At 45.6% G+C, this 22925-nt stretch overlaps 1 protein-coding gene across 1 annotated transcript; it reads right to left on the bottom strand.

The window, feature by feature from the left end:
• Window positions 1-112: 112 nt before the first annotated feature.
• VPS26B (VPS26 retromer complex component B) lies at window positions 113-22922 on the bottom strand. The gene is made up of 6 exons (XM_040483589.1): window positions 22293-22922; window positions 13149-13305; window positions 7669-7833; window positions 4672-4847; window positions 2894-3036; window positions 113-2475 (listed from the first exon to the last, which is right to left on the bottom strand). Exons 1-6 carry the CDS (start codon window positions 22513-22515, stop codon window positions 2329-2331), a joined length of 1011 nt encoding a protein of 336 aa, XP_040339523.1. The 5' UTR covers window positions 22516-22922; the 3' UTR covers window positions 113-2328.
• Window positions 22923-22925: the final 3 nt, after the last annotated feature.

Below are 22925 nucleotides of genomic sequence, written 5' to 3'. Positions count from 1 at the left end.
TCCCTCTCTCTCTGCCCCTCCCCCGTTCATGCTCTGTCTCTCTCTGTCCCAAAAATAAATAAATGGTGAAAAAAAAAAAAAGACAATATAAGACAGAAGAAACCACAGAACCTGGTGGACCATGGGCACAATGCCTCCAAGCCACAGGGGCTTCCTTTAATCAGAGAGACAATTGAAACAAGTGTTCTTTTTTTTTCTTCTTTTTTTTTTTTTAAAATACAGCCATTGAAAAGACGACACATTAAGAAACATGTAAACACTGCAGCTGCTTAATTACAAGTTGCACTGCTTGGTTTAGTACCTATGCACTCCCAGGTATGGGGACCTTTAAAGGAGGGGGCGGTCCCTCCTCTCACTTCCACAGTCGCATAGAGAAGTAGAGAATGGGGACAGAGTGAGAGAAAACAGAAGACCTGGCTTGTGCACAGCTCCTGAGAGAATAAAAGCAAATTCTATCTTCTAGTTCTCCCAGAAAAAAAAGTTTAAGATGTTAGGAAAGTTGGAAAATGAATTTGGGTTATCAGTTGGGAGGCAGAGGAACTTTCTAGTTAGAATACCAGCTGTTATGGGAGGCACACCAGAGCCTAATCTCATGATCTGGAAAAGACAAGGAGCACACAATTTACCCCCCCCCCCCCCATATCCTTAAACTCCAAACTTGATAATCCAGGGGCAGCTGGATGGGTGATTCTCTTCCCATGAGATTGTCCGTCGCACCTGAATTCGGGGTCCAGCATGTGGGGGAGCCACCTTACCTTCTGTGGTTCTGCTGTCCCCAGTCAACCTCTAGTGTCATCCCAGTGTCTTCTCCCCCCAGTCTCAGTCCTGACCCATGAGCCCTGCCCAGTCAGAGGCCCACGACTACACTGATTTCTGAGGAAAAGAGGAGTCCCCATTTTCCACACTAAAAGATGACAAAGGAACAAAACTCCCTGCTTTCCAAACTATAGAGAACTCAGACCCATAGATATTGGACTTATTGCCAATGGGGTCTGCTTGAAGGGAAGGAAGGCCAATAGGTCATTTCCAGATGAGGCAGAAAAGGATGTCAACACCTTTACTCCAATAGGCCCGAGCACAGTGCAACAGAGGGAAGGTCCCCTTTCCTTTCATGTAACAAGAATACCCACAAGAGTTTCTGTATGTTTTTAAACAAAAACATCAATGGTCCTAAAGTCTGGTCAGCCAACTGGTGAAGGTGAAGACATAATTTGGCAAGCAGAATTATTCTGAAGTTGTGTAGCAGAGTCTTCTGCTGAGGCTCTCCTCTCCCTCCTGAAACTCAGAGAATGAAGGGGCATGGGTGACAGTAAGAACAAAACTTACAAGCCCTACTTCCCACAAATTAAATGAAGGGAGAGCAAGGAGTGATGAGGATCCATTCTTAGGGAAGCAAAGAGATCGAGGCCTTCCCGGGATCTCTTAAAGGAAACACATGCCCTTATTTGGGCTTGCTGTGGCACACAGCAGTATCCTAGAGCCACCCAGCCCTCAGGGCTGGAGAGTGCAGTCATGGGGTGCAGGCAGACTGCAACCACACATAGTCACCATACTTCTGGCTTGGCCTCTTATATCCAACACTGCTGCCACCCATGCATGACACTAACCCCAGGTGTCTCTGTGCCCAGAATTTCTCACAGGTGAGGGGACAACAGCCAAAGGCCCTTCCAGAAGCTTCTGTTCCAGGACGTTACTGACAAGAGTCCGTAGAAGATGGAGAAGGGAGGTGCTTGGGTCCCAGCAGTGAGAGAAAGGCCAGAAAGGAGGTGGCTTGTGGAAGCGTCAAAGCACCACATCCAAGACTCCCAAAGAGGTAGCTTCCTGATCTTGAGTCTCCCTGCTGCCATTTAGGATGGGGAAGGACCAGCTTCTTTGGCCACTACCTCAGACACAGCAGAGGGGAGAATAAGGTAGGACTACCCCCTGGCCCTGCTGGCAGTTCAGAATCCCAGGGACATGCTCAGATCCTGTATCAGGAAGCTCAGAGACCCAGGATCCAAGGATGCCTACTCTTTGCTCCCCTACAAGATGTGAGGCAGCCCCCCATGGAAGGCCTCAACAAAAGGCTCTTTTCCCCAGAGAGACCAGCTACCAGAATGCTACCTCTCCCTGTTCTCACATCAGCCACAGAATCTCAAGGAGACTGCTTCCCAACCCAAGCCCCTTAGGTTCTTCAGAAAAAAAGAATTTAAGTCAAAACATGATTTGTTTTCAGGTTGCAAGTAACGGGTCAGTTGAACATCACACCGTCCTCCCCTCCCCCAGCCGCTGGTGTTTGGTAGACGGGGGTGCTGGGTGGAAGCCCAGCAGCTTCTTGGCCCTGGGGGCCTACTGCCTGCTGTTGTTGTCAGACAGCTGGCTGGGGGTCCGCATCTCACCCAGGGAGGTTGTGCCTTCGAAGCGTTGTGAGGCAATGGCTGCCTGATGGGACATGCTCTTCCGTACAATGTCACCCTTCCGCCACAACACCACTTCCTGCAGAATTGGGAGAAGGAGGTGACATGATATCTTGAGAGGGAGGCATGAGGGTGGGGTTCCCAGAGGCTCTAACTTTCTCCCAGGAATCTTAGCAAAACCTCCTCTGCTCCTCTCTCACCAAAGATAGCCACTGTCCACACCACCAAGGGCTCCTTCTGGTACGGGCAGGAAGGGCAGAGTGGTCACTGGCCTTGGGCCTGCGAAAGCGAATTTGAGGTGTCAAGTAGGGACCCTCATTCTTGTCATGGGATTCCCTCTCAGTGAACCAACAAGTGGCACAGAGACTAATAAACTCTCTCCCCTATACCACTCCACTTAATCCGTCAGAAATGGAACCTGATCTTCACAGGGATGATGCCCTTCCTGTGCTGGCTCTAGGGCAGCCAGGGGTCTCAGGGAGGTACCTGGGCCTCACCTGCTGTTTGAAGTAGCGTCGTTCCTCCTCGTCTATCAGCACCAGGTTGAGGTAATAGCGCACGGAAAACTTCTTGTTGATGTCCCGCATGGTGGGGGTGAGCTCGTAGCCCGCCAGGAAGAGCCGGATCGGGATGGACTCTCCTGGAAGGGCCAGGCAGAAGTCAGAGCAAAGGGCAAAGTGACCCACCCTACCTTACACCAAGTCACTCTCTGCCCACAGCAAGGGAGGCGCCACCTAAGCGTGTCATGGCACACTCAAGGGAATGCTTCTAGACTTTGGGAAGTTGCATTCTGTGGCTCAGTGATCTTCTGAAGCAAAAACGTGACTCTGCAATTCGATTCCAGGTCCTGTTGCATCTTCTCTCACTGTTCCAACATAGAGACCAGTGAGTATGAACAGCACAGGATACTACTGCTAAGCATCTTTTGATTATATGTAATGTGTCTAGTTGTTGTGTTTTAACAGGCCAATTGCCAAGCCCCAGCTAACTCATCATGTCAGTCAGCAATTTCAATGCCACCTTCCTCCAACCTAAATGGTGTATGCCCCGCAAAACACATCCCACTCTAAGATGGATAAACAGGGTGGTATAGTGATCTGAAAAAGAGAAAATCCTCATTCTGGTCCCAGTTCTCCATTAACCAGTTGTATGACTTCTGTGTAAGTCCATTGCTTTCTCTGGACCCTAATTTTCTCATGTGGAAAATTGTGGAATCAGACTACATGATATTTTAGGTCCCTTCCAGCTCTAACACTGTGCCTTTCCTAATTTAAGAGAAATGAAATTAGGACAGTAATTCTACTGAGAAAGGCCAAACTTATAATGTAGCCTAAGCTAAATATAAATGCACTTTTAATTATCTACTGTTTTGTCTTATTTCTCAGGGGAAATGACAAGTGGGTTTACTTGTACAGCTGGTGAAAAAAATGGAACATGCAGAGAGTCAGGAGAGTTCAGTCCTATCCCCCCGCAAGGACCTAGAATGATGATGCCCAAGAATTGGCTGTCATTGTCCCCTCCTTCCACATGGAAGACATGTAGGAATAAACTGAATAAAACCTTGGCATCACCAAGCACTTCTAAATGAAAAAATATATTCTTCATCATCAATGGCTGCAGGGCCAGAAGAACATAAATGATTGCTACTCCCAAATAATCACAGACTCCCCAAATAACAAAGCTTGCAACTCCATTCACTCCAGATGTAATGTCAGCTCTGGGGTGGGTGGGGCGGAGGCGCACTGTTTCTGTCCCGTTCCTGGTGTGGTCTGTGGCACCTGGTAGTGCTGGATGGAGTATGTGCACTTGGTGAATGAATTCAGAGAATGAGTCATTTCACAAGAGCTAGAACTAAGGAACAAAAATGATTATTCTGCATTAATATCTTGCTCCCTAGTAGCAAAGAATGTCAGTAGGTAAAATGTGCAAACTATCTGCTAAACCAGTACTTTTCAAGCTTTTGTTGTTGTTGTTGTTGTTGTTGTTTTTAAGACGTGTAACTCTTAAGATGAAATCTCCAATACAAGCTCAATGTGTAAACGAGGCCAAGGTGGAGCTCTTCTGGGTGAAGGTAGAGAAGGAGCTTGGAGTTCCATATACCCAGCCCTTCTTTTCCTCTTTATTGGGATCCACAATAAACAATTAGAGATGAGAAATTATAGGTGAATGGGCAATCTTACTTTAGCAGTATAACCACCCCAGGCCCCTCCATAATTCCATGCTGGGCCTGGAGAACAGGGGAGGTGGCTGTGGGCTTGGGGGCCAGGATGCTCACCTCTCACGGGCGCCCCATCCATGATCTCATACTTGGCTATCGTGTCGTTTTCATGGTACACATTGGGGCCTGTGCCCGTCGTTTCCCGCTTGATGATATCTATCTCCATGTGCTTGATTTTGATTCTCACCAACAGGAAGTAGATCTTCCCTACAATGACATCTTTCAAGTGGTATCTGGGGAAGAGAAAGCACAGAAAACAAGATGTGTGTACAGCAGCTGACCTGTGCACATTTCCAGGCCTTCTGGGTTTCAGGACAGGGGCACCACCATACAGGCTGGCTAAAGATGGGGAGTCACGGTGCACACTCACTCATATTTTCACCACAACTGCCACTGCAGAATGATTTCCCACTATGCTCTTTACTTGAATCACAGTAGTCCCTATCCCTTCCATTCTTCCGTATGTAAGCACAGGACATCTTTCCTGCATGTTATATGCTCATCTGATCTATCTCCCCAGTGCTTTAATTCTGTTTATGTCTTGTGTATTTGTGTATGTGTTGTCTCAGATGTCCTGATGTATGGGAGTCCAGCCCCACAAATACAGGAACCAGGTCTTGCTCTCTGTCTCTGAACTCCACAAAACATCTTTTGGGAAGTCGGCCTTGGTGGCCTGCAGCAAGCAGCTTCGTCTGCTGTGGATGTGACAGGCCAGGGCATGCATACTGCTCCATGGGCACCTTCTCTCTGGGCCCTATTGACATGGTGTGTGCTCTGTGAGCTGTTGTGAATTCGGCCATGCTGCACGATGCTTTCTGACCTTTCAAACTTTTGAGTCAGTCTGTAGTACCAGTGGTCTGTGTGTGCACATGCAGGCAGAGGGGAAAATCTTCAAACCTGAAGCTCAGAATCATGGATGTAAGTATTGGCAGGGACTTTAGAATTCAACCTCCTTATATTACAGGTGAAGAAAAGAAAGTTCAAAGAAGATAGAACCCCTATCTTGAACCCCTGGTTCAAACCTGCACCAGATTTGAGTAGGGGACAGACACAGGGTGTAAGCCCAGGTGCCTAATTTCTAGGCTTGTCTTCTCCCCTATTTCATTCTGCCTTTCTGCTTACAGTCTAACTGGGAAGACTGCAGACACTTTCAGAAGATAACCTAAGAACACTTACAAAAGAAGCACGTAGGCCACTCCCAGCATTTTAGAAGGAATGCTGAGAGATCATAGATTCTAGGGGTTTTCAAATTTTGAAAAACTAAACATTTTTCTTCTAAATCTTTTTTAATGTTTATTTTTGAGAGAGAGAGAGAGAGATAGAACACGAGAGGGGGAGGGGAAAAGAGAGAGGGAGACACAGAATCCGAAGCAAGCTCCAGGCTCTGAGCTGTCAGCACAGAGCCCAACATGGGGCTCAAACCCATGAATCTTGAGATCCTGACCTGAACTGAAGCTGGACTCTCAACTGAGCTACCCAGGTGCCCCTGGAAATTCCTTTATTCTCAATGAAATCCTACATGGAAGCACTAAAATGTGAAAAACATGAAAGTATCACTCCTTTGGAGGGCCTAGAACCCTGGTTCCTGGCTCTTCTTTCACTTCATCCTTTCTGTATGTGTTTGAAACCCATTATCCTGATCCAGGACTCCAGTTTTCAGGTGAGAAACCTGAGGCATAAAAGTGTTACCTGCTAATCTTACCCCAAGGGCAATCCTTAAGGGCAGAATGGGATTAGGCTCTCCATTAGACTGCTTTTGCACAGCACAGCCTGCTGAGAGGGCAGGACAGGTCTGAACACCCAGTTCTTGATATTATGAAATAGACTCCCTGAAGTGCCTTTCACATACCATGCTTGGTCCTGAACATATTGCTGACTGACAGCTATTTTGAGCTCTACAAGGTAGCACTGCCTGCCAACTACCCCTTTTACCAGGTGGCTGGAGCACTGGTGGGCATGCACTTTTGATGGCTCCTTTCCAGAAGGCCCAAAGAGCCCTGAGACTGTGAGGAGAAAGTGGAAGAAGGCTGTTTCCTTACATGTCCTTGCCTGGGGCAGATCAACACCCCCTCCCAGCTCGCCTCACCCCATTCCATAGGTGGGACCAGCCAAGCAGGGCCCATTCTGGGTCACAAGTGGTTCCAGGCCAGAGGGCAGGGGAAAAAAATATGCCTTTCCCTCACCCCTGTTCTAGGAACCATGTATGTTGCTAGTTTTTTAAAAAGCCCTGTTCCTCTCCCTTCACAGGAGAGCCAATTGGCTCAACAACACCCCCCTGCCTCCCCCCGACAACCCTGTTGCTCTTGAAAACTGGGTCTGATGTGAGTGTCTCCCTAGTGAGAACCCTAGTTAGAGACTCTAATTTCTTTTTTTAGTTCTCTGTGAATAGAATACACTTTTACTTTGCATGTTTGATTTTCAAACGTTTTCAGGAATGTGTATACTGAAAAGAAAGATGTCTGTGGTACATTTTTGAAGTGTCAGTAAGTTTTGTGATTTACAAGCACTTAAATAGTTTCACGTTCAGACAGCAAACATAGTTTAAAATAGACATGGCTTCCCAACTTGCCAGCTAAAATTTAAAGACATTTATAAAGAGGTGTTCTTTGCTACAATTCATTTAAGCTCAGGAGGAAGCAACAAACTGTGGCCAGTGTTTGGTTTCTTCACATTGATCTGTAAAGACATATTGTAGATCAGACACAAATGATAACAGGAATGGTATTCTGAGATGCTTCGTGGTCATCAGTAGAAGGCAAGAGCTGTACCAAAACAACCTTAAAGTTTGTCTAGCTTGACTCTGAAAGACAATGCGGGGTATTTGACTTAAATGTACCTTTTTAACTGCAAACAGTTTAGTTTAAGTAGAATGAAGTTTGATTTCCTACTCTATCTACTTTTCACCAGCCTGGCACATATATTCATGGTACCATGTCAGTGAACACGTCACTTCAAGCCAGCCAAGGCCAGGACTCCACCAGCTTGCGTTCTCATTAAGTACTATCTTATTAACCTCCCTCAATAGTTCACAACCATGAGGCCCCAGATACTTACTTGGACTTATTATACTCAAACTCAATGTGCAGGCAGTCCTCAATCCCAACCTCCATCTTGATGGAAGAGTTCAGCTCTGGATATGTGCTGAGTGTATGAACTACAATGTCCATCTCTTTGACAACATCATTGAGACGGCGGCTGATGGTGGCTCGAAGGAAATACCTATAGGAGATAGACGTATTGTGAACACTTCTGGTTTCTAGATGCTGCCTTGATTTACTCACCAAACAGGGCCACTGGAGAAAAGCCCTTACGGTGGTTCACCTTTGGGGCTTTGTATTCCTTTGAGAATTTACCTCAGTAGACCCTTCTCCCAGAAAAACAAACAAACAAACAAAACAAATAAAAATGAACATATGCATTTATAACATGAAATTTTGTAATTATAGCTCCAGGGAGTTCAAAGACCTTCCCTCAAATCCCTTTTCAAGCCCATCCTCTGAGCTGACAACACTGCCCTAAATAAAAATGGTTTCTGTTTTATATGCCTATAGCAAGTTATCCTATGCCTTTCATGCTCCTTACCACTGCCTACCATGTGTATTTGTGTATGGGTTTTACTTCTTCAACTAACTCCTGGCTCTTCAGGCACAGGGATTTGTCTTACACTCTTCTATTTGCATGCCTGTTTACTTAACAATATTCAATCAATAAGCATTTTTCAAGTCCCTCGAGTTAAATGGGAGAAATAGGGAATGGAGAAAGTAAGTCAGCTCTTCATTCAGCAAACGTTTATTGTTTGGCACAGGATGAATAAGATATAATCTCATGGGAAGCTCACGGTCCACTGGGGAGGGTGGGTCAACAAACAGAAAAATTAGAACACAGAGCAAGTGCTAAATCAGATAGAGGAATCGAGTGCTAGAGAGAGAGAAAAGGGCACTCAGGCAGAGCAGACCTTACAAGTAAAGCAGCAGAGGTGGGAGAGGTCCTGAACAACGATAGTCTCTGGCTGAACTGTGGATCCTTGGGGAGGTGTTGCTGCAGTAGGAGACAAGTAGGGAAGAACAGAGAGACATGGTCCCTGAAGGGCTTAGTAAGCCAAGCCTGACCTCTCCAGTCAGCCACCCTAGTGCAGCCGATCCCCAGCATCCGTGTCCCCTGGACTTACTTTGTGCTAATACCCAGTGAATGAACACCCTTTTAATATCTTCTTCTAAAAGAAACTTAGATAATCTGCATCACCTGTCAACTGTTCCTGGAGAAAACTGCTAACCAGATCGACTGCACATTTAGGCTACTCTCCTCTGTGTGGCCCTAACTGATGCTTGGCAACCCTTTTATTCATCTCAGTAACTTCTGCCACATTACCCTAGACTTATTTGTCCCTAACCCTTTTCTAATTGTTCAGGCTTTCAAGCCTCCTCTCCCCTTCTCTGTGGGATTCACAGCTTTTACTCTACTGAGAAGAGGAAGGCCTTCCAAGTCAAGATTTCTAATTCTCTCCCTTCTCTGCTTTGTGCTGTGTCTAACTCAGGGCTTAAATGTGCATCTGTGTCTTTGCCCATCCTTTCCTCCTTCCAACGGCACCTCGGTCTCTCAAGACCTTTCCCCTCCTCCATCAGGCAGAATGATTTTCACTCTGGGTGCACATTATAATCACCCTGGGGGGGGGGGGGCAGCTTCCAAAATCCTGATGCCCAGGCAGAGCTGACATGTAACTGCTCCACAGAGGGACATAGGCATCAACATTTTTTAAAACCACCCAGGTGATTCTAATACAGGAGCCTTGGTGGAGAACCACTGTCTGGTATTTTGACTCTTCAAGTTTTCCAATTTTCTCAACATATTGAATCTCTCTCCAATAAAGTCCTCCTTCTTTGAGTTTATACAAAGTCCCAATCTCATCAATTCCCCAACATTCCAGGTCTTACACTCTTGACCATTCTTCTGGAACAGCTGTCACTGAGGGGTCCTGTTCTAACTACTGCAGCTTCTTTCCAGTCACTACTACTCACCCCTGGCTTCTGTCTCCACCACCAGAAACTGTCCTCCTGAAGGTAACACATGGTCCCCTAGTTTCTAAATCCAGCGGTCTTTTCTTTTAGCTTGTTTCTACACTGGCGTGTATAATACTTCCTCCTCTTCCTTGAAATGCTCTTCCTATAGTTCCACAAGAGGGCTTTACCCTGCTTCTCTCCCCACCCCACCCTCTTATCCCCCCACCAAATGCCCCAATAGATCCTGCCCGGGCTCTTCTCCCTCAGCTCTCCTTCTTGAAAAATGTACCAGCTTTTACCCCTGAGCAGAGGACTCCCAACAGTGCATTTCTCTGTCCTGAGTGCCAGGCTTGCATTTCCAACTGTCTAGTGAACTTTCACACATTCTGCCAGTGCTGCAGGCTTTAAAATTGGATGAATCATTTAAAATATAAATCATCTCTTCTTCCTGATAGCCATATGTTTGCATCTCCACTCACTGGTCAATTCTATTGATATCTATTAAATTCTTCATTTTCTGCCTGGTCCCATTGTGTCTACTAAGGTAAGATGCTTAGGAAGAACCTCATACTAGCCTTCTAACAATTTTGTCTCTGCACCATTCATCAAATAGTGTGGGTTGACTTTAAACTAATTGTCCAAAAGAACCACTCCCTCAACCAAATATAAAGAAAGAGGAGTCCAGAATGATCTTTTCATGTTTTCCCTCTGCCTGATAAGATAAAAGCCCTTAATCTGGAACTGAAATTTATAAACTTCCCTTAACTAATTTTCTCTTCTTGACCTCCTCTCTTTCTCAACATGAATCCTGAAGTCTTCATCTAATTGGACAGCAACACTTTTTTCTCTTTTATTCATTTTGTGTGTGCATGTGTGTGGTAAAATACAGAAGGGATTTATCGTATGCCACTCCAAAATATGCCACTCTGGTATAGGATTATATACAGCAATAAGAAGCAGACACAAGAAAAACTCTCTGCCCTCCCCACTCTCTAGCAGGAAGAGCAGAACATTCTTAATCATCAGAGACAACTGTTATCAGCCCAGAGACTGCACTAGAGAAATCTACATAACAAATCTTACTAAACAAACTCTTACTTTCCATTTGTTTCCCCCATATATTTACCTTCCCAGAATTTGTTGCCCCTAAAAGCTCAAAGTCCCTTTCCTTTGTTTCGTCATTTCTCTGTGAAATTATTATTCTGTTAAGATGCTCATGTAAGCTCCGAGTTCTAACCACCCGTTGCATGACCAATCGCTGTGTGTATGCACAATGCACATGTGAATCAACTGGTCTGCTTTTCTCTTGCTAGCCTGTCTTCTGTCAGTCTGATTTGCAGAACCTCAGCCAGTCGACCTAAGATCGAAAAAGGGAAAAAACCCTTTTCCTCCCCTACAATATATACAGCAAAATTTAACATTTTAATCATACTTCAGTGGCATTAAGCACATTCACATTGTTGTGAAATCATACAGTATTTGTCTTTCTATGCTGGCTGATTTCACTTAGCATAAGGTTTTCAAGGTTCATCCATGTTGTAGCATATGACAGGATTTTCTTCCTTTTTTAGAGCTGAATAATATTCCACTGTATGTGTATCCATTTATCTGCTGATGGAACTTACGTTGGTCCACCTGGCTATTGTGAACAATCTGCTATGAGTGTGGGTGTACACTGATGTTTGAGCCCTTGCTTTCACTTCTTTTGGGTGTGTACCCATGAATGGAATTCCTGGATCATATGGTAATCCTATTTTTCATATTCTGAAGTATCACCACTCTTTTCAACATCTTTATTTCTGACTTAAAAACATTTAAGAGCAATCCACTGAAGATACTAAATTAAATAATAGTAAGTCCCACAGGCAAGTTTAGGTGACAACTAGACAGGCTACTGTTGTAGCCTTTTCTGAATGCAATTAGGAAATACTGTCTTTAGTTTGGGTAACGTCAGTGTTTAGACCTCTCTGCAAAGATTGAAAAAGAAGAGCCTACAATCACTCTTCTGACAGAAGAGGGGAGACCAGGGAGACAGAAGGAGAGGAAAGGTCCTGCTGTAGTCCGCACCATCCGAAAACCAGGCCTTGAGGTGATAAAGATGAGCTGATCTTAAGGTGGCATCAAACCCGGAGCCAGGTGTCCAGAGTGATGGAGGAAGTTGGCTTTAGCCCAGTAACTTCACATAATCTCAAGTTACATCCAAGAGTCTAGAGCTGCTCTGGATTTTTTAATTTTTAAAAAAATTTTTTAATGTTTATTTTTGAGAGAGAGAGAGAGAGACAGACAGACAGAGGGTGAGCAGGAGAGGGGCAGAGAGAAAGGGAGACACAGAATCTGAAACAGGCTCCAAGCTCTGAGCTGTCAGCACAGAGCCCCAATGTGGGGCTCAAACCCACGGACCATGAGATCATGACCTGAGCTGAGGTTAGATGCTTAACCAACTGAGCCACCCAGGCACCCCCGGGATTTTTTTTTTTTTTTTTTACCCAAGAGGCCCCTGGAATCAGTCCCTATCCTCAGAAACCAGAAGAATAAAAACAGTCCCATGTACTTAAATTGTGTTTATTAAATTTTTTGAAAATCTGTGTTATGTTTTATTCTCCTGTCACCCCAAAAGGTGGAGGACACACCTAGAACTAGAATCCAAATCTATTACCTACTTTTCAAGCAAGAGCTCAGGATCCCACTGCTGCTGTGTGGCAGAGCTGGACTGAGGATTCGCAGGTCCTGATGTGCAGCCCATGGTGTGCTTGGATACAGCTCATCCCAGTGTATGAAAGCTGACTATTCAGTTTTCAGGAATTTTATAAACTGGTTGTTAAATATAGCAATTTTTAAACATTATCTAAACTTGGGGTGCCTGGGTGGCTCAGTCGATTGGGCGTCTGACTCGGCTCAGGTCATGATCTTGTGGTCTGTGAGTTTGAGCCCCATATTGGGCTCTGTGCTGACAGCTCAGAGCCTGGAGCCTGCTTCGGATTCTGTGTCTCCCTCTCTCTTTGCCCTTCCCTCCCTCCCTCCCTCCTTCTCTCTCCCTCTCTCTCTCTCAAAAATAAACATAAATTTAAAAAAACCTAAATTACCTAAACTTAAATGGATTCTATTAAAAACAAAGGTAATACATACTCAAAACTCATTGCTTCTTAATAATCTTGCTACAGTTTACCGATTTTGTCTGCTTTTAGGAGAATTAAAATCTAGTGTCTGACAGTAATGCTATGTAAAGGTGATTACCGTACATCTCTCCCCAACTCTGTAATCAGGCACCTCAGGTTGGGAGCTTGAAATTGGCCATGGTAGGAATATTTACATGACAGAAACTGACAAATGCTATAAACTAGGGCTTCTCCTCCCAGAGAGTCTATTGTTAAACGTTTACCAGCATGCCACTGCTCTCAGTTCTCTTCCTTCTCAATACCTATATAAAAAGACTCAAATGTAGACAGCTTCAGAAGTGAGGTGGGGAAACAGCAGGGACAAGGTGGGGAAACAGCAGGGACAAGGTGGGGAAACAGCAGACACAACTTAACAACTTACCGGAGCTTCACATTCTGGCCTGTGTATGACTCATAGGGCTTCTCCACGTGGGTGAATTCAAAGTCGAAGGCCTGTGATTGGCTAATTTCTCCGGGCCGGGCCAAATCCTTCACCAGGGACACAAACTCATGGTGGTTCCCACGGTCATAGTAGAGCTCTGGAGAGAGAGCATCAGCCTCTACAACCGGACCCCAAGCTACACAGGGCTTAACAAGGGGGATCCCAGGCTGCAGGACCCCCGCTTCTGAGAGACCTCTCTCCAAAACAAACTTCCCCGAGCCTTGTTTTTGACTCCTTTTCTTTTCCTAATTCCGCTCTTGCACTGCATTCTCCATATGCTGGTCTCCTTCTCTCCCCACTTTCCAAACACTCGGTTTTATATAGAGAAATTCTGTGGCACAGTAAAAACCCAATATAACTCTGCTCTAGCACATCAGGCTGGTACTTTAAGAGATATATCGGGGGAACCGGTAACAAAAACACCACACTGTTTTAAAAACATTTCTAAAACCGTTTCTTACTTTTGAAAGCATATTCATAGTTATTTAATCCTATCTTCCTTGCAATAATCTTCTGAAGTATCTAGGACAGGCCTTGTCACCCATTTAACAGAGACGGAAACTGAGACATAGCATGGTTAAATGATTGGCTTAGAATCTCAGAGTTGGCTGCAAAGCTGAGATTAGAGATCTCCTGCTAGAATGAATCTGTTTTTATGACCTGGTACAATGGGAGTAATAACATAACCCACTTCATAAGGTTCTATAAGAATTAGAGGAAGTAATGCAGGTAAAGGACTCAGAATAGTACCCAATAGATAGTAAATACTCAAAACATATTAGCTGCTGGCTGCTATTATCCCTCAAGGGAATCCATGTGGCCAATTTGACGCAGAAGTTTTAATGTTATTCCCTCCATCTAAATCAGGGGTTCCTCTACTTCAGGGAGTGCCAAAATCACTTGGAGAGTTTGTTAAAACCAGATTGCTCAGCCTCACTTCTAGTGTCTGGGGTGAGGCCCAAGAATATGCATTTCTAACAAGCCCTCAGGGGATGCTAGTACTGCTGGTCCAGGGACCACACTTTGAGAAGCAGCACTGCTCTAAATTCATCCTCCTCTAGAAATAGTTCTGGCATTCAAGTCTTAATTATAAGTTCATGTTATCAATTTATCCTATATTATTTTGTACCTATTTGTACTTTGCTATTTGAGGATACTCTATATGCATGGTCTTTAGAGATAAGGCCTATATCCCCAGGTTCTTGGCACCTCCTCAGTACCTGGCTGTGCAGAGGGGACACTTAATATTGACTATGAGTATATATGGCCACATTACCAAGGTACCACATCTCAAGCATTTCTGGGCCCCGGTCCTATGTGAGGCTACAAACTGTGATAGGGCAGACCAACTGGGAACATGGAGCAGGTGGAGTACACTCACTCCTTCTGCTATTGGCTGCTTGGGGATAAAGAAACAGGTCCATGGAGAGGAGTGTCTGGGACAACCGCCTACCAAACCAGCTCCCATATCTCCAGAGCACAGCAGGTAATCTCTCTCAGGGATAACCAGAGCATCAGGGCAGTGGGGCAGAGATGCATTTGCTCGGGTCAGCCTCAGACAGCACAAGATGTAAGCCCTGATCAGGACTGAAACTTTGGGCCCAAGAAATGCAGTGTCCAGCCCTGCCCCAGGGGAGAACCATGCCCAGAAAGAGAAAATGGTTTCAAGCAGTGCTTTCAGTCTGAGTGCAAAATCAACCCCTTGCTGCCCGAGGAGCTGGTTCTGACAAACCTATTCCATGAGAAGTCTTTCCCCCCCACCCCAGACAAGGAAGCATTCTAAAGCAAAGTGGGCTCTGTCGTTAAGATTTATGCAACTCAGGAAGGTGGCAGCAGCATAATCCCAAACTAGTGCCACTTCTGCATTAATTTACATTGTATTCTGTGATTACAGCTTGCTGCTGATTTCCTATGTAGTTACACTTTGATCCACTTTATATTACAAACAATCCATTCTCTCTTCCAAACACTAAATGGAATCAGTAGCAAGTAGCATTCTGGGTGGTGAGTAATACTCCACAAAGTCACTTAATGGGAGATGACACTTACAAACAATAAGGGAAAGGACATGGAAAGGTGAGCAATCCATTGCTAGTTTTAAAATCCAAGAACTGTGCCGGGCGGGGCCCCCCCCCCCCACATAAATGCAAGGAAGTGCAGTGAGTAGGTGGGAAGAGCCTCGGTGACAAGGGCACCTTCACTTACTCTCCTGGATCTGCTGCTATACAAGTCCTTGTTGATGGTCCTGGAGCCTATGTGGGAACTGACCCCTTAACTGGGGGACCTGGTGTCTTAGCTCCCAAGCACTGGACTCTGCCCATAGTTTCAGGGTACAGAAGCAGGCAAGGTAGAGACCTAGTATCCATGATCTTTAAATGAGAAATCCCAGAGTCAAGAAAAGGATGGAAAGAGAAGGATGGAAAAATATACAACTGTGATCACAGAGCCCAAAGGCAACATGAGAAACAGAACAGAGAAGGACCTGAGAGCGTTCAGAGAACATGCAGACTGCCAGCATCTGGGGATCCTAGCAACATTCTGCCTGGCCCAGCAAGGGCACCTGGCTGTGGCCACCTTTGGTAAGAGAGGTCCTTCCCTGCATAGTGTCACATTCTCCTTAGTGCTTTTCTCCCTGGACACATGTTAATACTAGCTCCTACATTAATTGTCATGGAACAGTGGCCAGTGTGTAGCCTGAGTGGGGCTGGACTGGGCTTTTTAATTTATAATTTATAAGCCATTTGCAATGCTTTTGCAAACATTGTGGTGCAAAGGGGCAGAAATAGCATCCATACTTCACTATTTGCCAGAAAGTCTGGTTTTCTCTCACATAAATTAGAACAGAAATCCCAATGCTGTTTTAGCAAGAAGTTTAAGCTGTCAAGAGACTATAAATGGCCTGTATCTATTTCAAAGATGCAGTGACAATTCATCTCTAGTTCTCTCCAAACTCCAAAGCCCTCAGCAACAAGCCATCTCAAGCTAGAAGTAGGAACTGGCCATGTTTTTTGTTGTGGTAACTTCCCTGTCTTGATTGTCTTTCTGAGTCCAATAGGAGGAAGTAACTTTTGTAGCTGGGATGTTTTCATGATGAAACTTGCCACCAACAGATAAGGAGTGAATTTGCCACTTTGGAAGGAAATTGAGCCAGCTTTGCATCACAGGGTCACCATTAGAGACGACCTGAGACCTGCTACAGGGCTGGAACCACGTCTGGTCCAAGCTTCACGCAGGTCTTAGAAGAAAGTTAAGTCAGCAAGGGCAAAAAGACTTCCAAAGAGCCTTGTCTTCATCCTGATTTTCCCAGCCACTGTTTGCTGACTGGCAATCCAGTCAAGATTCACGCTGGCCACATCCACCCAGATCTCCCAGACACTGGAGCAGTAACAGCCCTGGGCTCCCCATCCCCAGCAAGATATAGCTCTCCAGGGCTCTCTCAACAACTCACTACTAGGCTACAATCAATCCATTTAATCTCAATTGCCTTTTACTTAGCTTTTCATAGGTTAATGAATTAAAATACAGAAAGCCTCTGGAGTTTTTAGAAGTATACACTTAACTAGTACTGATGGGTTCAGATCCATCTAGTGGCATTAATTTTAAAAACTTTTTTAAAAATCCAAATATTGTTTATTTGGCTTTGGAAGACAGGAGTAATCATGTCTGTTCTCCCTTGTAATTTTGACCTTCTAATTACCTTTGGTTTATTTAACCCCATTAGTCTCCAAGGTGGTCCAGCTCTGCCTTATGTCCTGCGTTAGAGTCCCCCCAAATGAGTGCAGCGGAAAAATGGTCTCTCTTAACAATTAAAAAACTTCCCTCTATGCTCCTTATATACCACACTGAATTCTTCTAAAAATGTAGGGCACCTGTTGGGAGGAGCACTGGGTGTTGTATGGAAACCAATTTGACAATAAATTTCACATTAAAATAAATAAATAAATAAATAAATAAATATCTCATAACATAAAAAAAAAAAAAAAATGTAGGCCATTAGCTGTCACAGTGACATGGGAGATGCCCTCACCACACATTTGTTGGTTTTGTTACAACAGACCAAGCCATTGGAAAAAGTATACTAGGTACAGGAAGAAACCCAATATGTCTCAAAAACTTACTGAAAGTAACAGAAAACATATACAACACAGGTGAATAAATAAGACCTTCTTATACTCTCAAGGGGCACCATTCAAAGTGCAACATCCAAGCAGTTGGTGTAGGACTGAGTGGATCACAACTCATATTTTCTTATACTCAGGGAGAAACCTGCCTCAACTTGGAATAAGAAAATTTGATCAAAGAAACATGCAAAAGCAAGCAAACTGACACCCGTTTTAATGTTTCTGTACCTAGTTCCCTCAGTGAAGATGCTGTGCATGGGTGACTGTCAGAGGATAAGTCATCTTAGTTCTCAGTGGCCTGGAGTAAGGGCCACACCTAGCTCACCAATGCCTCAGCCACCAGCACCAGCAGGAAACCCTGTCTCGTAACAGTAAGCAGCAAAGCAAATCTGCACTCTCCCTTTCCTTCATTCAAGTAACTCTGGTTTATCTAGGAGGAGTTGGAAGAAAAAATCTGGAACACAGCCTTTGATTCCTAGATCTGACCATGTACCATTAGCAATTATTTACTGAGCACCTACTTTGTGCTAGCCACTGAGACTAGAGATTAGCTACCACACTGGTTTTCAGTGAGGAAGGCCTGTAGAAGAACAGTGGAAGAAAGGCTTAAGTCATCTGGATATCATGTTTGCTGGGGGCTTTCAGAATGAGTATGAGCCTGGGAAGAAGGTCATACCTTGCAGAAAGATTTTCGCAAAGGGAAGATGCCAAGATTCTAAAAGAAACATATTCTAAGGAAGTTACAAGGGTGAGGATGAAAGGTAAGGGAGAGATGAGGCTGGACAGAAAGGCAGGGCCACTCAGGAAGGAGCTGGGTACACTTTTGCCCTTCAACCAATAGAAAGTTGATGAGCAGAATTTTAAGGAGGGGACTGACAATGTCAGAACTGCCTTTTAGAAAGTTCATTCTTACTGAACTGAAAGACAAGAATGAACTGAAAGATGAGGGAGGGAAAGGCAGGAAGGCCAGTTAGGAAGGGGCTGTCAAAAGAGTTACAAAAGGCAGTAGCATTGGCATGGAGAGGAACCACAGAATAGGGACATATCAGAGAGTTGTTGGAGAGCCAGCTGGGCATGTGGGAGGAGTTAGTCTAAGATGGCTTCCAGATTTTTGAGGCTGAATGGACACAGGTGACATAGGCCACAGTGGAGCAAACAGGACAAGAAGCAGGGCTGAGGCTGGAGCACAGAGAGAAAGGGGTTTTGTTTTGGATGTGTTTCAGAGGGACCTATGGGGTATCCAGGTGGAGGTGCCTAGCAGGCAGTTGGAAACACAGGCATGGAACTCAGTAGAGTTCAGGTCAGGACAAAGAAAGAGGTTGGGAATCATCAGAATATAAGAGTGCGGATGAGGCTGCGAGAGCAAGTTATAGAGAAGGGAGAAGAAACAAAAGTTACCCTCTTCCTTTTGGAGGTAGGACCTCCAAAATCAAGACTGAGATAGCAGCTTTTCTAAGTAGGGTCTGGGCAACTATGAGGAATGGGGTCCAAAGAGGTCCAATGTAACAGAAGGCCAAATAGCTGTCTCAGCAAAGACTCTGTGTAGAGTCCCTCTCATAGGTTTTTACTTGCACTAACACACCTTTCAGAAAACAGTGGAAGGCAATGGTGGGGAGACAAACAAGCAGACCAAAGGGGAGGCAAACCTGGTCCAAACATTTCTTATGGATGGTCTGCACAGAAATCAGGGTGACTGCAAGGTAACATGTGTTAAAGGTCTAGTGCCTGGAAACTTCTTGATGAGTCAAGAGAAAATGACAATGATCATCTTAACTCCCTTTTACTGTGTACCTATGATGTGTGCCAAGACCTGCACATCACGTATATTATCTCTGGTCTTCACAAGACCCTAGCAAAGACTGTGCTATTATAAACTGAGCCCTATCTAATTTAAGTCACCCTGTCTGCTTGACCCTTAATCATGTACCAGTCTGTCCCTCAAATGAATACACAGGTGGGACAAATATATATTCATCAGGAGGAAAAAGAAATTAATCATAAAGATAAAAAGGTTAATTATGTAAAGCACTTGATTTTCAAGCTGTGGAACTGTTCCCTGTAAGAAAGGAAGGAGAGAAGGAAAAAAGAAAGAAACAAACCCAAGAGACTATGGTTTACAAGAATGCTTTTGAATTAAAATGGAAATCAACAAGGAAGGTGAACAGAGCACAATGATATCAACTTTCTTACTCCAGTACAGTAAAATCTATACTGTATGTCACTCATAGAGCCAGACCAAGGAACTCCACCAAAGGTCCACCCAGTTCATTCATAGTCAAAGATGCAATGAAGGAGAAAACCACGGGACCACAACCTCAGCAAAGTTACTCACTAGCCTCGCTCTGGTGCCCTGAGGTCAGTAGACTGTCAACAAAAATAGATCATACTCTGCATGAAGAAGAATCCCTTGACAGCTCAACATTATTCTCACAAGCTGACTGTTATTGCTGCCTTACAGGTGAAAAAGCTGAGGCCCAGAGAGGGACACAGCTTTCTCAAAGTCACAGGGTTAACACTGCCCACAGTGCTCAGAGGCTTGGGAAGAGTTATCAAGGAAAGATAAAAGGTTGGTAGAAAACCTGGCAGGGCTGCTGTCCTGGGATTCAAGGAGTTAGACAAGACACCAGGCAGGGCAGGCCCAGCAAGCAGCTTCTGCAACTTCCTTTCACTTGAACTAGAGGGAGGCCTTGTCCCCATTCCCCAAGAACAGCTCATGTCACACTGCTGGGTGGGGGACATTCTGATCATCTTTCACGTATTGATGAGGTATCATCACCTGTAGTGATGGTATAAGACACAGAGTGTGCCTGTTTACACTTGTATTACAGAGCCAAAGAATCCATGCAGTAGCTTTAAAACTACTTGAAAATACAGATGCTCAGTAGGCAAGGACTTCTCAACTATCTCATACAATATGCTTAGCATAAAATGCTTTGGATTCACCCCATATACCTAGTGGTCCTTTACTAGATGTGCTTTTACTCTCCACGGGATATAAGGCAATATCTCAAGACATCTTTGTGGGTGCCTTTTAGGGGTGTTTCTGGTATCTGGTGGGTTGAGGCCAGGGTAAATATCCTGCTAAATGTCATGTGACAACAAAGAATTATCAGGCCCAAAATGTCAACAGTACTACTGTTGAGAAACACTATCCAAGCTAGAGGCAGGAAAACAGAGGGCATAAAATTCACTCTCAAGCCCCCTTCAGCTACATAAAAGGCCACTCATATTCTGGATTTAAAATAACAAAAAAGTTTCCTATGTAAAGAGCCAGTATTTGACCTGATTTCATTTTCTTAAATACCAGAGGAAAATACTTCAGCCAGAGCACTATCCACACAGACTCTTTTTCCCAGGATTCCTCCTACTTGTGCCAGTGTTTCCTGCCTCTGTAAAACAGAGAGAACAGATTCTTTGTTGAACTCTCAGGATGTGAGAGAAAGTATTTGACGAGCTTTCTCAGGAAGTCCTTAAGAACAGGGTTACACATGCAGAGTGTGTTATATAGGGTATGAATCCTTTGACAGAAGCTTTTTTCAGCCCACAGGAGTATTTACTGTGAATCTACTCCTGACCTAATGACACAGACCATGCATTTCAGAAGTACCTGAGAGTTTTTATTTTTTATTTTATTTTTTTAATGTTTATTTATTTTTGACAGAGAGAGAGAGAGATGGAGCATGAGCAGGGGAGGGGCAGAGAGAGAGGGAGACACAGAATCGAAAGCAGGCTCCAGGCTCTGAGCTGATAGCACAGAGCCCGATGCGGGGCTCGAACTCGCAGACCCCGAGATCGTGACCTGAGCCAAAGTCGGACGCTCAACCGACTGAGCCACCCAGGTGCCCCTACCTGAGAGTTTTTAAAAACACAAGACTTCAAATAGTCTTAGCATTAGAGACAACCCCACCTTCACTGGCAGCTTCCAAATCTTCTATATTGTTACCGCCTTTTAAAGTCTAGTTTTAATTATTAATAATCATGTTTGAAGATTGTTAGAGCATCGAGAAATTATGATTTTTTTTTTTTTGAAGGAGAGAGAGAAACAGAGAATGAGTGGGGAAGGGGTAGAGAGAGAGGGAGACAGAATTGAAGCGGGATCCAGGCTCTGAGCTGTTAGCAACCAGAGTCTGATGCTGGGCTTAAACTCGTGAACCGTGACATCATGACCTGAGCCAATGTTGGTCACTTAACCGACTGAGCCACCCAGGCGCCCCGATCATTTAATTTTGGACTTAGAAGGATCATTTCTTTGTAAGAAGAAAATTCGTCAACTGAAAACTAGCATTCTAATAAATCTTAGAAACACTAGCTAAGTAGACAGAAAGACTGAAGACTGCAGAGCTGTTTTCTCAAAACACCTTTCCTTAGCTTTGAGATAACTTTTTTCTATCTCTAACAGAGGGGATCAGAGCTAAGGTGAGACAGGAGAAGGGTGGGGAGCCCTCTCCATCACCACATCTAAAAGGAAAAGTGGGTGGATGGGAGTGAACTTAGTGAGGCACAGAGGACCAACTTAACTTGGATCTGACAGCTGTGGATGTCCAGACAATGGTAAAAGCAGTACTGGATCAAGGTCTCCCCCTAACAAACCCACCTGGCAGGCTATGGCAGGAGAGCGTCTCACTCGGAAATCCTGGAGGCAGGAAGCAAAGCTGAGCGGCAGTTTGAAGGGACAACTAGAGTATCTCAGGGCAAGGTACCCACAACAATGAGGCTCTCGGCGGGGAGGCTCCCTGTCTTCCTCAGCCACCCCCACCGCCCTCGCGGTGCGCTGTCACTTTTGGCAGGGAAGCCGGCAACGCAGGGGCTGTCGCCGGCGGGCGGGCCTCAGACTGCAGTGGACAAGAGACTCCCACAGGCCTCATCGGAGCTGGGCCCCGAACCACCCCGCTCCCCCCGCCTCCAAGTCGGCGCTCTGGGCCGGCGTACGCGGCCGGGAGGAAGGCCCGGGTGCCCAACTCACCGATCTGCCCGATGAACTCGATCTTGATGCCCTGGTGCTCCAGCCGCTTGTTGGGGTTCTTGAGTGCGAGGCTCACCTTCCCGGAGACCGTCTCTCCGTCGTAGAAGAGGAAATATTTCTCCTTCTTCCCATCCTCCGTCTTGTGCTCGGCCCGCTTCCTACTCTCCGCATCATTCAGCAAGATTTCCACCTCCACGCTCTGCCCGAAGCCGAAGAAGCTCATCTCACCGCCGGGCTGGGCCGGGCCGGCCTCGGTAAGACCGCTCCTCTTTGCGGATCAGGGGCCCTAAGCAAAGGCCGGAGGGCTGGACGCGGGACCCAGCTCCGCTGCCAGACGGCGGGCGACTGCACTACTCCCGACTCCACGGGGAGGGGGGAGGGCCGGCTGCAGCGCCCCGGGTACCAGTGCACCGCTGCTCGCCAGTGTCCAGTGAGCCCGAGCCGCCGGCGGCAGTGAGGGGCGAGGGCGGTCAATGCAATTGGAGGGGGGCAGTGCAGATCCCTGGCGTGCGTGGCCACAGCCGCCCACCGGGTGGGGTGCGGAGCTGAGCAGCACAGATAGCCAGCCCTGGCCTCTGGAGGTGCAACGCACCGAGGTGCTTCGGTAGCTTCGGGCGGAGGTGCAGAGGGGGG

Source organism: Herpailurus yagouaroundi, unplaced genomic scaffold, assembly GCF_014898765.1.
Source record: "Herpailurus yagouaroundi ecotype Mexico unplaced genomic scaffold, PumYag 161, whole genome shotgun sequence".
Classification (NCBI taxonomy): Eukaryota; Metazoa; Chordata; class Mammalia; order Carnivora; family Felidae; genus Herpailurus; species Herpailurus yagouaroundi.
This window is presented reverse-complemented; position numbering and strand designations above follow the sequence as displayed.

What these genes read in the sequence shown, in the direction of transcription:
- VPS26B (XM_040483589.1), bottom strand. Translation starts at nt 22,515, where the DNA reads ATGAGCTTCTTCGGCTTCGGGCAGAGCGTGGAGGTGGAAATCTTGCTG. An exon ending in GGATGGGGCGCCCGTGAGAG is followed by an intron (nt 3,037 to 4,671) that starts GTGAGCATCCTG and finishes TGGCCCTTCCAG; the next exon opens with GAGAGTCCATCCCGATCCGG. An exon ending in GACGCTACTTCAAACAGCAG is followed by an intron (nt 2,476 to 2,893) that starts GTGAGGCCCAGG and finishes CCAATTCTGCAG; the next exon opens with GAAGTGGTGTTGTGGCGGAA.